The sequence below is a fragment of the Vulpes lagopus genome, chromosome 2 (assembly GCF_018345385.1).
Source record: "Vulpes lagopus strain Blue_001 chromosome 2, ASM1834538v1, whole genome shotgun sequence".
Taxonomy (NCBI): domain Eukaryota; kingdom Metazoa; phylum Chordata; class Mammalia; order Carnivora; family Canidae; genus Vulpes; species Vulpes lagopus.
Window position 1 is genome coordinate 41,469,018 of NC_054825.1, and position 15,988 is coordinate 41,485,005.

At 46.6% G+C, this 15,988-nt stretch overlaps 1 protein-coding gene across 4 annotated transcripts in view; it reads left to right on the top strand.

Annotated features, from left to right (window-relative positions):
* Positions 1-3,559: 3,559 nt before the first annotated feature.
* Positions 3,560-15,988, top strand: part of UBE2Q2 (ubiquitin conjugating enzyme E2 Q2) — a 59,745-nt gene continuing 47,316 nt past the window's right edge. For 2 of the 4 annotated variants that reach the window (XM_041745640.1, XM_041745642.1), the window contains exons 1-2: positions 3,561-3,948; positions 14,219-14,320. In XM_041745640.1, the coding sequence (XP_041601574.1) occupies positions 3,763-3,948; positions 14,219-14,320 (288 nt within the window). In that variant the 5' untranslated portion in view covers positions 3,561-3,762. Of the gene's footprint in view, positions 3,949-14,218; positions 14,321-15,988 lie in introns of all 4 variants that reach the window. The other 2 variants (XM_041745641.1, XM_041745643.1) reach the window with 2 other exon arrangements.

A 15,988-nucleotide genomic window follows, 5' to 3' on the forward strand; every position in this document is an offset into this window, starting at 1 on the left:
ATTAGAGAAAAAGATTAAATTTAACTTAGGGAGACCAGAGAAGGCTTGATAAAAGAGATGGCACCTGAGAGCAGCCCTAAAGGATATGTTGGGACAGAAAAGAATGAAATACACTATCACTGAGAATTATTCTGCATTGAAGTCCTTGAAATTAAAACTTTTTAAAAAGATTTTATTTATTCATGAGAGACACACAGAGAGAGAGAGAGAGAGAGAGAGAGAAGCGGAGACACAGGCAGAGGGAGAAGCAGGCTCCATGCAGGGAGCCCGACGTGGGACTCGATCCCTGGTCTCCAGGATCACACCCCAGGCTGCAGGCAGCGCTAAACCACTGAGCCACCCAGGCTGCGCAAAGTCCTTGGAATTAAAAATTCTTCCATACAGGTTTTGATTTCTCCCACTCTTTCATACAGAACTTACTCTGATTTCTAGAGACTTCCACTCTTACCCCATTTGATTCTCATGGCCCTTCAGACACATCCAGGTGGGATCCTATGGTCAGAGTTCTCAACCAACTTTTGTCAGCACTCCATTGTTCTCAGGCTTCTGTATTTCGGTCTTGCCCATCCCCAAACTTGCCTTGCTGAATTCCAGGTCATTCTTTTTGAGATCCCTTAATAACCCTCCATTGCAACGCAACATTTCTTAGTCTCCCTCAACCCATTCTCCCCATTAATGGCAGGTCAGCTCTAGAATCTCCGTTTCCCACGTCTTCTTGGTGGCAACATCACAGTTTTAGACCCACCGAGATCTGTTTTGTAAACACTAATGCCAGGTTAATCTTCTTAAAAGTGATGATTCATCAAATGAAAGTGTAGTCCCTAGCATGTACTTCAGGGCCCTGAAATCAGGTGTCAGAGAATACCTCAACCTTATCTTCTTTTTGCATTGTACTGCGTAATCGACTGGGCTCTTGGATATTCTCTGAATATGACCATACTTTCATGCAAGTAATTTCTGGCATTAATTTCTTCCCTGCTATGTAGTAGTTCAGTAGTTCAAACTTCTTATCAATTATGGTCTGGTGTTGTCCTTATTTGCCTGTTTGTAGTTTGTAGTAGACACAGTGATTGTCTCAGCATCCTTCCCATCCCGGATGATTGTGAAGTCCAAAGAATGATCCAATCTATTTCCTTGTGATTGGTTTAGGGATGGGCATGTGATACACTTTTGGCCAATGACACAGAAGGGAAGTCGGCCCGACAGAATCTTGGGAAGGTCCCCATTTCTTAGGAGATATGGAAGAAGCAGTCCTTTCTGACTCTAGATACTCTCCTGGCTGGATGTGACCTATGGCTGGAACAGCCATAGCCACCTTGCTCCCCTGACAAAGGAGATGGAGAGGATCCGGGCTATTGATCTTATCGAAGATCTGATCAACCGCTCTTGGAGTCTGCCCTGACTCTGAACTTGCTATTATGTAAAGTAATATATTTCCTATTGTCCAAGCCATTTTAAGTCACAGCTTTCTGTTATCTGCAGCCTAAATCATCAGGAAACAGTGTTTTGTTTACAATGCTAGACCTTAAGCTTCTTGAATTCAATTTCTATTTCTGCCTAGCTCTCTCATGGCTTGGCACACAGCAAACACTCACAACATGATTGTGAAATTGATACTTATATATTTATTTCTGATATAACTAGTAAAAGCATTTGCAATTTATAAAGCTCTTTATTTACTCATAACAATTTAGAGATAACAAAATAAACCTTAGATAAATTAAATAATATGTTGAGGGCATTTTATTTTTCAAAGTCATGTAGGTTCTGAACAGGTTGTTCCCCTTTGTCTGAAATCCTTGTCCATGACTCCCATGCCTGTTAGGATCCCAAGAGTACTGAGGACTGATGGAAAAAGCAAGCAGCAGGTCCCTCCAGTGTCTAATGGGGCAAATACTGCCTATTAGTATCCTAGTTATTTCTGACTTAGAGCTCGGGACTGGAACCCCCTTCTCCTCTCAGTCCTTATTCATAATGCTATCTCTAGGGCCAGGGCAGACCACGAATCCCCACAAATACAACACTTTATAAGCAGAAGTATTTCCCCAGGAAAATGGATCATAGCTTTTATTAAGTTCTCCAGAGGGTCTGTGACTCCCTGAAAGCTAAGTAGCGCTATAACATGATACAATATCTCAGAAATAAATGAAAATAAAAGCTTTAAAAATATCCCTCACTCAGTGGACCTCGTATCTCCCTGTATTGTTCTGTGGTGTGTGATCTGAGGGACCAGTAGACCAGGGACCACTTGTAGATCGGGAAGCAGGAGACACTTAGGCAGAGAGGGTTGGATAGGTCTTGTCAAGACTAGTGTAAAAGGGAAATGCAGAGCTCCTTGTTGAAAAGTCATTAAGGATTTCAAAAGAGCTACAGCAGAGCATGGAACCAAGCACAGGGCTCTTCTAAGCTGGAGGCCCTGTGCACCTGCAGAGGTCTCACAGCCAGGGAGTGGGTCCTCCTTCTAGGCCCCTGCCCCCCCCCCCCCCCCCCCCGCCCCGTTAGGCTCGGGTCCGTTGGAGGGATCGCCAGGCATCCACCAGGCATCCTGCACCCGCACGGAAGGCGCCTTGGCTTGCAGCACGTGCTGGGCAGGCCTCACAGGAGCATCCAGGCAGGGACGCTGGGTGTCCGCGAAGGGCCTTGTTCCAGGTCCTGGATGCAACTCTGAAGAAGACATTCGTGTTGGGCAGAGACGATGGACTAATAATCAAAATATCAGTGATTGATGCTGAGTAAAAACGTTAACGTAGGATGACGCGGTATTGGGTGACTGGGCGGCCCTCTGACACGACATTTGAGCTAAGACTTCACTGAAAATAGGCCAGTCCTGCCTCCTGGGAGGTCAGAGGGTTTCCTTAAGCGTGGGAAGGGGACCAACGCTCAGGGCAGGAAAGGAAGGGAGAGAAAGACCCTCGCAGGGGCCCGGCTAGCGGGGCGGGTCCGGGTGCGAGCAGCTGTGCGGCCGTGCGCCCCTGCGCCCCGTCCCCACCCCGCCCAGGTGGCCCGCCGGGCTCGGGGCAGGGGCGCGCAGGGGTCTGCGGATCCTGCAGATGACGCGCGCCCCGGGGCCCGCCCGCCCGCCCCACACCCAGGGCCCGCGGAGCGCGGCCGACGGGCGGGGCAGAAGCGCGCGGGGTCAGGGCGGGGAGGGGCGGGGGCGGAGCCGGGGAGGGGCGGGGCCGCAGAGGGGGCGGGGCGTGCAGACGCCGGAGTCGCAGCCGCGGGGAGGGGCGGGGCCACGCGGGGGCGGGGCCGGAGGGGCGGGGCCGGGGCGTGCAGACGCCGGAGTCGCAGCCGCGGGGAGGGGCGGGGCCACGCGGGGGCGGGGTCGGAGAGGGGCGGGGCCGCAGAGGGGGCGGGGCGTGCAGACGCCGGAGTCGCAGCCGCGGGCAGGGGCGGGGCCACGCGGGGGCGGGGGCGGAGGGGCGGGGCCGGAGAGGGGCGGGGTCGGGGCGTGCAGGCGCTAGAGCTGGAGCCGCGGGGAGGGGGCGGGGACGCGCGGGGGCCGGGGCGCGGGGGGGGGACGCGGGGAGCGGGCATGGGGCGGGGGCCGGGGCGCGGGGGGCGGGGCGGGGGCGGCGGCGCCGTTGCCCTTTGAAGCCGCGGGGCCGCGCTCTCGGGCCGCCGAGTCGGTTGCCGGGAGCCGCCCGAGGCCCCGCCGCCCCCGCCGTTTCTCGCCGCGTCGCGCGGGCCGGCGGCGGGGGGGCCCTGCGGGGCTGCGGCGGCCGTGACGGCTCCGGGCCCGCCGGAGATGAGGGCAGGATGTCGGTGGCGGGGCTCAAGGCCGAGCTGGAGCTCCTGGCGTCCGTCTTCCACAAGGACCACGAGCGGCTCCGCGTCGTCAGCTGGAAGCTGGACGAGCTGCACTGCCAGTTCCTGCCGCCGCCCCCGGCCCCGCCCGGCAGCCCGCGCCCGCCGCCGCCGCTCTCGCTGCACTGCAACATCACGGTGAGGCGCGGAGCTCGGCCGGGGCTGGGGGGGAGAGGGGTCGGGGCGGGGGCGAAGGGTTAGGGGCTAGGGGAGGGGGCGGGAGGCAGGGGCAGTCGCCCCTCAAGGCCCCGGTCCCCTCCCCGGCCCCCCGCGGCGCGCAGGCCCAGCCCTGGAGCGAGGCGCGGGTGGAGGAGGAGGGGAAGGGGGCCCACCCCCACCTGTCCCGCGGGGCGGTCGTGGGGCTGCGGGCGCTCGGCCCTCTCTGCCCCCTGGGCCCGCCCGAGTCACCGCGACCGCCACACCCGCTGTCCCTGGCGGCAGGGGGAGCCCCGGCACCCGAGGGGGGGCCCCCTACTCTGCAGTCAGCTGTCCCCTGGGCTCCCTTATTCCCCCAGCTACGTTGAAGGCAGAGCTGACGCGGGGAACTGCCGCCTTCCAGGGAGAGTGGAGAACGCAGCGTCCGGTGCTGCTTGAACGACCCCTCCCTGCAGGCCTGGCTCCGCGCGGGCGGCCAAGCCCCAAGGGCGCCTCGTACCCGGGCTCGCAGGTGCTGCCGCGGGCTCTGGCCGCCGGGCCCCCCTGGGCGTAAGCCTCGGGATGATCTGCAGGCAGAGGGGGATGTTTGTCCAAGCCTTCTGCCCGGAAAGAGGATTTTAGGCCATAAAGCCAAACGGCAGTTTAAAGCTCCCTCTTTGGTTTTAATTGGAAGCTCGTTAGGAACACCGGGATTGGTGTTTCATGACTCTTTCCTGGGTGTGTTTGAGGGAACGGTGACCCGTTGACTTGGGGTGCTGTTCCCAGCCGCGGAGTAGCTTCTGACAGCAGGAGTCCAGGTGGCCGCCCAGCGCTCCTTGGAGCCAAGCCTGGTGCGTCCGACTCCCGGTGAAGCCGGTGGCACTGGGGAGTTTGGAAAGGGCTGGAAGTCATGATAACTGACGGTGAAATCATTTTCAGACGCTCTGCGGGAGCAGCTGTGTGTATTTTTGAGAGACAGAGACAAGTGCTGTGCTGGGGAGAGCAGGCGTGCAGCGTCTAGGTGTGCTGTTCTAGGGCCAGTTTGCAAAACTGGGTAGAGCAGTTTTCAGAACAAAATCCTTTTTGGGGAAGAGTTTCGTATGACCGAGGGTTGTCAAGCTCTACTGGGTCGTTAGGAAAGCCCGAGACAGCTCTTAACTAGAGTTTGGTGGGGGGGGGGGGGGGGGGGGGGGGGCGGGTGGCAGTGGAGTGGGGCCTTCACAGGTGAGTACAATCTTGGGCGTAGGAAGCTCGGTTCAGGCAGAGGGAACTATCCAGAAAAGACACCAAAGCTTGAGAAAATGGGGTTTGCCTAGAAGTAGACAAAGTATGATGCTATAGGCTGGTAAAAGACAACATTTCCCATGTATGGGAAGCAGGAAGTAGTAGTGAGCATGAAGGAGACTGGCTTGCATGGTGACCATTGCAGGGAAGCTGCCCAGGACGCGGTAGGGCTGCCTTACGTGCTCAGCTGCACCCTGTAGGCTTTGGGCAGCTCCTAAATTCCTGAGGTAAGTCGGGAAAACTGTGCTTGCCCTGGCCAGAACGAGTTCTCTCCAGGGTGTGGTCTCAGGAAGTGTGTGTGGATGGCTGTGGTCACCTCGGTGGCCGCAGGGTCGCACTGCTGCTGTGCTGGCACCTAGTGCCAGGGCTCCAGGGGTGACAGATGTCCTTTAGTGTCCAGGCTGTGCCCACAGCACAGAATCGTCCCGCTGCAGACGCCGGCATCGTCCCCAGGGAGAAGCAGAGGAGGCTGATAGGAATCAGCTGCACAGAGCGGAGCCCGGGGTGGATTAGAGACACCGGTGGAAGGAGGGTGTGGGACGGGCCAGTATGAGGAGCTACTCAGGATTGTGAGAGGTCTCACTAGAAAATAGTTACCATGCTGAGTGCTCAGTGTACAGGAACGTGTATTAACTTTTTATGGAAAAACCTCAAACATGCACAAGTTGAATAGTGTGGAGGACCTCCATGTCTTCAGCCTCAACAATGGTCAATTTTTGGCCAATCTTATGTCACCTGTACCCCACCTCAGATTAGTTTGAAGCAGGTTCCTGGTCTGTCACTCCATCTGTAAATATTTCAGTGAGTATCTCTAAAAGATAGACGACACTCTTTAAGCATAGGTAGGTGTTTGATAAAATCTACATGGCTTCCCGGTGCCCATACATTTTCTTAGAGGGGAAAAAGCAAAGAAGAAAAATGAGGTTGGATTTCCTGTCTATTGTGTTTGTGAATTGCTATTCTCTAAAATGTTATAGCTCTTAAAAAAAAAAAAAAAAGTACTGAATTTTATCTGTTTTTTGGTTTTTGCTCTTATTCCCAGATATTTATTGAGCTCCTCCACGTGCTAGGCCCTGTCTTTTCCCTTGCTCACCAAGAAGCATACTTACACAGTGTCTTTAACGTTTGAGAAAACTGCGCCCGGAAAACTGCGCCTGTTGTTTCCTTGCACTCATGCCTGCCAATTTCTGAATAGTCTTCCCAAAATCCTGTGCCCCCTTTTCCTTTGAGGCTTCTGAAGCCATTTTTCCCACGTGGAATGTACCCCTTACCCACCCCGATCTGTTTCCACGTCTGACCATCCCTCAAGGCTCTTCTAGGAAGTCCTATTCAGTCACTGGTGGTATTTATTTCCCCTTCCTCCCTTCTAGAATCTTTACTGCTTTGGTTATGTTTCCTAATGTTCTCTTCTAATAGTTTTAGATGTTTCTCTTTTTATGACGGGGATAAGAGTCTCTATGCTCTTCATCTTCCACTCAGTAAATATTTCTTCTATTTTAGCTATATTCTGTTTCAACAAAAATCTTAACTCTTGTGTAAGTTAACTGCCAAGAATTTGTCAAAAGTGTGGAGGTAACATCAAGACATGTTTTAAATGTTTCAGTATTTAATAGGTCACTGGATAGGAAATCTGTAATTTGACTTCATGTGAAAGACAGTTTAAAAAGGAAAAAACAAAACATAGATGTTCTTTGACTCTGTAGGCCAAGGGAATTGAGCTAAGTCTTTTCCTGTTATATAGATTTGTCCTAATCTTAAAATATGAAGGGGAAAAACTACTTTCCACCTCAAAGAGTCTTTTTTATTACTTGCTTTGTGTGAGCTCCTGATACAGAGTGCCATGCAAACAAATCTAATTGCCAGTTTCCACTAACACTAACATGCAGTGGTTATGCTCACACCTAGAAGCAAAGCAGCATGTGCAGCCTTTTTGGGAGCTAGTAGAATATGGCATTCTTTTAGTCCTTTTGAAATATTTAACATAACTCGGCAACTCCATTTCTCCTTATATGGACTTCTGGAAATCTGGTAACTCTTGGTAGGGAATTAGTATTTCAGAGTGAAAATCTCCCCTCCCTCACCCCACCAGCCAGGGTGTAAATTAGCTGGCAAACAAAACTTCATACTAATGTTATTGTTTGTGTAGCATAAACCATAAACTCTTTTTTGCATGAGTGGCTATTTGCCAGGCTACTTGTGTTTGCACATTTTGTTTTGCCAATTTCTGCTGGTCATTGCTATAGTCACACCCCCCTGCCCCGCCCTGCTACCTACAGCAGGGCACTAACATAACATAACATAACAAACATTAGAACCCCTGAGTTTAGGTGAGAGCAAAAGGTTTAGTCTATACTTAGTAGTTGGGGCCTTAAATCACTTTTCTACTATGTTTTTCTAAAAAATAAAAAAAAAAAAAGACAATACTTTTTGTCCCACATGAAAGCTTATGTAAGAAAGCTCTTTAGTAGTCAAAATGTTTTCTAGAAATATGAAACTGATAGTGTCACTTGTGTCTGGATAACAATTTATTTTGAAAATGCTTTCTAACAGCTTTTCATGGGGAATAAATCAGTGCTGTTAATTTCTTAATTTTTTTTCAGGTTTCTATTCTTTACACTAAATAAAAAGTAACCCTGCGAAGGTTATACAAAGGAAATCATGAGCCAACTTGATTAAAGAGCCCAATACCTTTTCTTTGGTCTGCCCTTCTGGGACAGATTACCTTTCCAAATTGAATTCCTGGAGAATCATTCGGAAATAACACCTAAGTGGTACTTTCAGGCCAGAGGAATCATTGTTTTCAATCATCTGACCAATTTATAATATAGAGTCAAATTCCTAGTCCTTACCTATCTATCCTCCCTTATTGCCATTTTTAAACCCTTCCTTGAAAGAACAGACACGTGAAAAAGAGACTCAGGTTTCCATTTTATGAATGGTGTATCCCTGAGTAACTTGATGTTTTTGTTGTTTTGTTATTGTTAAACTTCCTTAGACTTGGGAAAGGATAGTATTAGATGGATGTCAGCTAGTGGAGAGGTGGGGACTTGAACTGAAACAGTCACTGCCAAACATAAAGCATTCCTGGAGAGCCAGGGGATGAAGCAGAGTCCCTGTTTCCAAGGCCATTGTAACAGTGCTCTGCTCTGTTCTCTGCTAAGGGATTATTCTGAAAGACAAAGTAGACTCAGAACCAAGGAAACTGTCCATTGGTTTCTGCAGATCAGGTGGTTTGGATCTTCTCCAGCATCTTTATTTTCTCTGCCTCAGTTTAATTAGAATGATGTTTTGATTAGCTGTGATTTGCTACTCAGAACACTTAAGCATTTTTCAGATCACAGGGTATGTATGCATTTTTCTTTTACCAAGTGTTAGATTTTTCACTCTGCTTCTCTGGGCTCTGATCAAGTTACTTCGTTGTTTGCTTGCAAAATGATTAGCAGGGAGCAATTTCTTTCTTTGGGTAGCCTTTTTTCCCCAGATGTCAGCATTTAGGGGCACCTGGGTGGCTCAGCAGGGTGTCTGCTTGAAGATTCCCTCCCTCTGCTTCCCCCCAACTCATGCATGGGCCCGTGCATGTCCACTGTCTCTAAAAATCTTAAAAATTAAATTTCAGAGACTTTATTTAGACTCTTATTAGGGCACTGTACGGTAATTCCGTCAGTATCATTCTTCACCCCAAATTTATGGAACACAGTGTGAAGGTAATGTGTCCTATAACTGGTCTCTGAAAGAATTAGAACTGTTATGCTCCTGAACCTTCAACAAAAGTTGTATGTGTCCATCTTCAGAGAGTGATGAAGTCCTTGCAGATGGCCACGTTCTATTATTTGGAAAAATAGTAGAAACGGACCATTCTGGCAGAGTTTTGCTGGTGGTCCTTGATATGGAGCCACACATTGGGGTTAGTGGACTTAGGTAGAAAATAGACACAGAAAGTTATTTCTGAATAAGACTTATGGTTTCTCTCTCTCTCTCTCTCTCTCTCTTTTTCTATTTTAAATAATGCTTTGGACTCTTAAGAGCTAGAGCTAAATCCTTACGTGTATAGCTAATGTCCTTTGAAACTTCCCTGGAAGTGTTGGCTTTCCATTCCTATTCAATCAGTTGGTTTCTGGAGCCAATACAAATTGCATAGGAACTTTTTTTCTTCCACATAGGAGCTTTTATTTAACAGTGGTAAAAATGCTAGCAAGTGTGCCATGAAATGGGTGTTCTCACAGTCATGATGGAAAATATGGCCCTCTAGAAAACAATTTGGTTTGCATAATCCCTCTCTGTTTGGAAAGATAAATACTATCTCAGGGTGGCCAACTTTGTCCTTAAGACTCCAGAGCATCCAGAAGGTGAATTTTAGTTCCAGAGAAGACCTCGATTTGTCTCACTTAGCCCATCTGACAGCTAATCACTGGGAGTAGGATGGGCTCATAGAGACCTGTGCCCAAGTTTTGGGTCAAGGGAAAGAGATGGGCAGATGGGAACAAGTTGGGGAAACGAGCTCCAGTAGAACCACATAGGTTAGTAGAGAGTGGTGGGGACCTTTCTTGTAAGGAAGGGCTGGGCTGCAGGAGGTGTGGAGAAGGCAGCTATTCTAAAACTTCTTGGAGTTAACACTTTCATACTGTTTAAAAGTGAGGGGTGCCTGGGTTGCTTAGTTGTTGAGCTTCTGCCTTTGGCTGGGGTCTCGAACTCAGGGTCCTGGGATGGAGCCCTGTGTCAGGCTCCCGCTCAGCGGGGACCGTGGTTTTCCTTCTCCCTCTGCCTCCTCCCCCAGCTCATGCTCGCTCGCTCTCTCTCTCTCTCTCTCTCTCTCTCAAAAAAAAAAAAAATCTGAAGATGAGGGGCGCTTGGGTGATGCAGTCAGTCAAGCATCTGACTCTTGGTTCATGGTCAGGCGCAACCCCTCACGGGGCTCTGTGCTCAGCATGGAGTCAGTCCGCTTAGGGTTCTCCTTCCCTTTTCCCACCCTCTCTGACCCTTGCCTCCTCTAAAATAAATAAACAAATCTTAAAAAAAAAAGAAAAGAAAGAGAGTATTGAGGGCCCAAGGAGCTTTTATGTAGGTTATCTATCAATATTTATCATTAGAGATTAAAACAAATATTTAAAATAGTCATTGAAATAAACATGAATAAAAATACTATTATGAAAAATGGCCATATTTTGTCATCTAAAACATTTTAGTAAGAATAGTGGCATAGGGATCCCTGGGTGGCGCAGCGGTTTGGCGCCTGCCTTTGGCCCAGGGCGCGATCCTGGAGACCCGGGATCGAATCCCACATTGGGCTCCCGTATTTTACATTTCTTATTAACCTTTGATGTCTGGTCTGTCATTTCTTTTTGCATTCAGTCTGTGAGGGTATGTTGTTTTGGTTGAAATATGAAGAAAATTCAGCCTCCTACAGATACTTGGTTGCAAAAAGTAGGAATATTTTAATAGTTATTTAGATAATTATAGATATTCTTTTTGGATAGTTCACCAAAACTTGGTCTTTCTTGAACTGTGAATGGATTTTCTATCTTTGCATGATTTATAACATAATGTATTGGTCACGTGGAAAATATGGTTCACTGAAATCCTCTAAATATTGATCTGTTTCATTATATAATAAGACATTAAGATCAGCAGCAATCTCATCAGAATATTCTTGGAAAGCTCTCAAGCTCATAGTAGTGGACACAGATTTTCCAAAATTCTAGTTTTTGCTTGAAAGCTTGAATTTTATTATAGGCAATAAATACTGTTCTTTGTTTTCCTTGAAATGACACACTCCTTATTCATGTTTCAGAAAATGTCTGTCAGAAACCCAAGTTGAAATAACATTGTCTATCAGTCATCCTTTCAAGTAAAGTTGGGGTTGCATTAAAGTGGTTGGTTCACTTTGCACAGCGCAGCCACACAAACGCTTTTTCTCGGGTGTTCTCTGAGTTCTTGTGGGTGTGTTCCATTTCATCAGCTGCACTATTTAAAAGACCTACATAAGGATTAAGATTTAGTAAAGGAACTTTTACTACTTATTCACAGATATTCTTAGGTAAAACACCTTTTTCTCTGTCTTTGAAGCATCTTGAATGCCGGTGGTGAGGAATACCAGGACTCCAAGCTTAGTTTGTGGTTCCAGCTGAGTCACTGCCTTTTATTTGCGCTGCTGGCCCAGCAGGTTCCCCTCAGGGGTCGAGGGCCTCACTTTGAAAAAGGTTGAAGTAGTTGCTTAGACCAACGGTTCATCCTGCCTTCTCTAGGATTAAAAGAGCACCTCCTAGGTACTAACTGATCTCAGTCATGTTTTGTTGTTACAGGGATCATGATATGGTTTTAAGGGGTTTTAGTCCAGAGCAACAATTTATATATTTTATTTTGGTTCGCAGAAGTTTACTAGACAAACATAATCTACACAGGGAAGTTCTAAAATATAGTTGGCTGGGGGTTTTTGTTTTAGTTTTTGTGTTTTTTTTTGTTTTTTGTTTTTTTTGGCTACAGATACAAAACTAAGGCCTAGATGGTGTGTTCCCAAACAAGGCTGAAGAATTTGAAGGAGAAAATGTTAATAATAAGTAGTTTTCTTTAAGAGCAAGATTAATTTTGAAGATAGTTTTTCTTGTAGTCTGTGAAGAGGTTTGGGACACAATAAGAATTAGAAGAATGAGAATACAGAATAAACCACTACTGAACAGATTTAATGATGTCCTCCTTCAATCCAAATTTTTGTTCTTTAAAATTGAGAGCTTCAAAAATAGTCCGTCTCTTTGACTTCAACTTATATTGTAATTGAAATTATAGTTCTCAAAGCAACGCTTCTTTAATACTGTGTTTCTGCAAAATTGTTTCTCCATAACTAGAACCTCATAGTTCTGTAACTAGTATCTAATAATAATAACTTTCCCTAATTTGTAACAGAAAACAGTGAGTAAATGTCTATTGGGAGGTGAAAGCATATAATACTTTATTCATTAACTTTTAAAAATCAACCCATGTGATTGTACTTTGAAAAATATGTAGCTATAGCATTTCTTGTTAGTACTCAGTTTGTGATGGAATAAAATATTGGAATTTTATGGGGTTAAATTAGTTCTGTATTGCTCCTTAACAAACGTGGCCCCCTAAAACAGCCAACGGTGCCTCAGTCTCTGAGGGCCGGGATCTGCCCGGCTTCTCGGGCCTCACTGGGGCTGTGTCTCCTGCAAGGCAGTCAAGGTGCTGCTGGTGCTGCAGCCGGCCCACAGCCCATGTCCCACGGCCCACAGCCCACGGTGAGACAGCCTCTCTCCTGCAGCCTCTCTCCTGCCGTAGGATTAGTCGCCTCTCCTGGCAGTTGGGCAGAGGCCTCGCAGGTCCTTGCCAGGTGGCTGTAGGCTTCTCCGAAAGGAGATGGCTTCCACCAGAGGGAGGGTGAGCGACAGAGAAGGGCCCGTCCCTTTGTCACCTAACCCCAGAGGCGACCTCACCTTGCCTGCTGGATTGTCTGTTGGAAGCCAGTCCAGGGGCGGGAGTCCCACAGGAGTATGAATCCCAGGGCTAGGGCTGCTGGGCCCACTTCCGAGCTTGCCCACTAGGCGCTGAGGGACATCGTGGCCTCGGAGCTGTAGCACCCAGGCAGGGGCTGTGCAGGGAGGACGTGCAGGGAGGACGTACAGGGGCTGTGCAGGGAGGAGTGCAGGGAGGACGTGCAGGGGCTGTGCAGGGAGGACGTGCAGGGGCTGTGCAGGGGCTGTGCAGGGAGGACGTGCAGGGGCTGTGCAGGGAGGACGTGCAGGGAGGACGTGCAGGGGCTGTGCAGGGGCTGTGCAGGGAGGACGTGCAGGGGCTGTGCAGGGAGGACGCCATCTCAAAGGCTCGCCTCCGTGGCCAGTGAAAGGTGTACGTGGCGCGTGGTCACCACGGTGCTGCTTGTTCTGCCTTCCAGCACAGCAGTATTCAAGAAACAATCCTCGCCTCGTTTAAGGAAGCTGTTCCTTTAGAAATTCCATCCCTCCCTAGGATCCGAGGAGGCTTGGAAAGGAGTAGGAGAAAGGTGAAATCAAATGGGATTGATTTGGGGGCCAATTTTCAATGGAGAAAAATCTCAAACTTCTGTAATTAGAGAGCAAGGAGTATAGCAAGATTTATAAAAATCATTTTAGAATTTATAAGGTTTTAAAAACAAGTGCCTAGATTACACTCCTTTGCTCTACCTTTAAAAATTAGGTTAGAGCTCTTCTAGATGAAGTTTAGAAATGTAGCTTTGTTATACTGAAAGGCAAAAGTAGTATGGTTTGAATTTATAGATTATACTTCAGGGTTATGAGGTGGTTGTATTTTGGGTTTTGGTTGTTTCTGTTCTTTTTTGTTTTGCTTTTTGAGGGATTTATTTATAATTCCAGATTGTAAAGTCCGTAAAAAATGTTAAAGCTGCAGAATCCAGGCCATAATTGACCTTTCTTTGTAAAGGAAAGAAGCCCATCTTCCCTGGTGCCTGAGTACCATTTATTTTTTTTTTTTTCCAGCTTTCAATAAAACCTAACTTTTTGCAGTGTTCCTTTTTTGTTTCAAATAGCTACTACTTACTGGGTAAACTACTTTTTTTTTCTTGATTTTTTTTTAAATATTTTATTTATTTATTCATGAGAGACCCAGAGAGAGAGGCAGGGACACAGGCAGAGGGAGAAGCAGGCTCCATGCAGGGAGCCCGACGTGGGGCTCGATCCCGGATCACACCCTGAGCCAAAGGCAGGCACCAAACAGCTGAGCCACCCGGGGATCCCCATTTTGCTTGATTTTTTTTAAGTGTACAAGTTATATAACATGGAGGAGGCAAAATTACACCATAAAACTTCTTTCAAAAAAAAACCCATTACGAAAAAAGTTTTCTCCATACATAGATTTTAGTGTTTTGCTTTTCTTCACTGTGATGTATTTTACTTAAATCCATTGTCATCTTGCCATTTGGCCAACTTGCATACCCAGATTAGTCTGTATGTAACTGTGTTTAACATAGATGTCTCTGTAACAGGAATCTTATCCAACCTCTTCACCAATATGGTTTGTGGACTCTGATGACCCAAATCTGACGTCAGTGATGGAACGTCTAGAAGATACTAAGAACAACAATTCGGTGAGAGGATAAGCCAACCTACTCTCTTCCCCCCTTCCCCTAAAGAATGTTATATGCAGAACTTAAGTGTTAAGAGGTAATAGGATATAGAAAAGTCTGATTAGTGATTATTTGATAACCTTAAGCTAAGCACCAGTTTCATTTGTGTTTTGGCCTTCAGATTCTGTACTACCTGACTTACCTTTTTTTAATATTTATTTATTCATTCATTCATTCATTCATTCATGAGAGAGAGAGAGAGGGGCAGAAACACAGGCAGAGGGAGAAGCAGGCTCCATGCAGGGAGCCCGACATGGGACTCGATCCCAGGACCCTGGGATCACACCCTGGGCCGAAGGTGGTGCTAAACTGCTGGGCCACCAGGGCTGCCCCTGACTTATCTTTTTTATTCCCCATAGGTTAAGCCTTGATTTAGATAAGGAGTTAGGTGGTCTCTTTTCAGTGAAATCTGATTATTAAACCAAGCAAGCATTTTTGGTAGGGACCACTAGCCAAGGTGGAAGATAGAAAAAGGAAAAAAGACTGCGGTGGATTTGAGGGGAAATCATGCTAGAATGATATCTGTGCTAGTGTTGGGGAACGGCTTTCTCGGTCAGGAGTCTGTGACTGCAGGAAAAGCCATAGGTACACAAAGAAAATGTGTTTCTTTCTTTTTTTTTTTTCAAATATGAAGAAATATAACTTTCCATTTAACAGAATTTGGAAAATCTGTTTTCTATGATTTTAAAACTAAATGACTATTGTGAGAGAACTTAGTTAAAATGAAGGGAAATAGACATTTTGGAGAAGATTTCTGCCTAAGATAACGACTGGAGACATGATAGCTATTTTCTATCAGCATTTTTCCCCTTGCTAATAAAATGTATAGACTCTAATAAATATGCTTAAAGAGTTGAGGTCATATTCAATACAGTTTTATACTCTTTTTTAAAGATTAACATGGAATGAAAGACTTGACTACCATGTTCCTGGATGGGCAGATTCCATATTATAAATATATCTATTATCTCCATAGCTTTATGTTAATTTATAAATTGAATGCAATTAATTCCCCTAAAAATCCCAACAGTCTTATTTTTGGAACTTGACAAAATGACTCTAAAGCTTGTTTTTTTTTTTTTAAAGCTTGTTTTAAAGAGTAAATAATTTTTAAAAAAATGAAAAAAGTAATGAGAGACTTGTCCAATTAGATATTAAATAAAAATATTACGTACTGGTGTTGGACTGGACAGATAGACAATAGTTTAGACACAGTCCTGCAATTGAGAATTCAGAGTAAGTTAAAACACTCAAACACTTAAGGATAGGGGAAGTTAGAATCTTACCTCAGATTCTTGTCAAAATAAGTGATGGGTGGCTTAAACACATCTATTCCTAAAATTAACAGCAGAAGAAATCAGTTGAAGAGTATTTTAAGAGTAGAGACTGGTCCTGAGAGGCAGGAAGGATAGAGGTAAAAAAGTAAAAAGCTAGACAGACACACGTTTGCATCTCCAGCAGGAGAGTGTGACAGGACAGGGAAATTAGTCCCTTTACTGCTATCTTCTTTTAGGAGGGTAACTCTAAAAAGGTCCAGAAGTATGAGTTTTATAATAGTAGTAATGACTGTTTTCCGCTGCCTAAAATTTTTCATCAAAAAATGCTCACAAAATGAAATGAGCTAGGGCA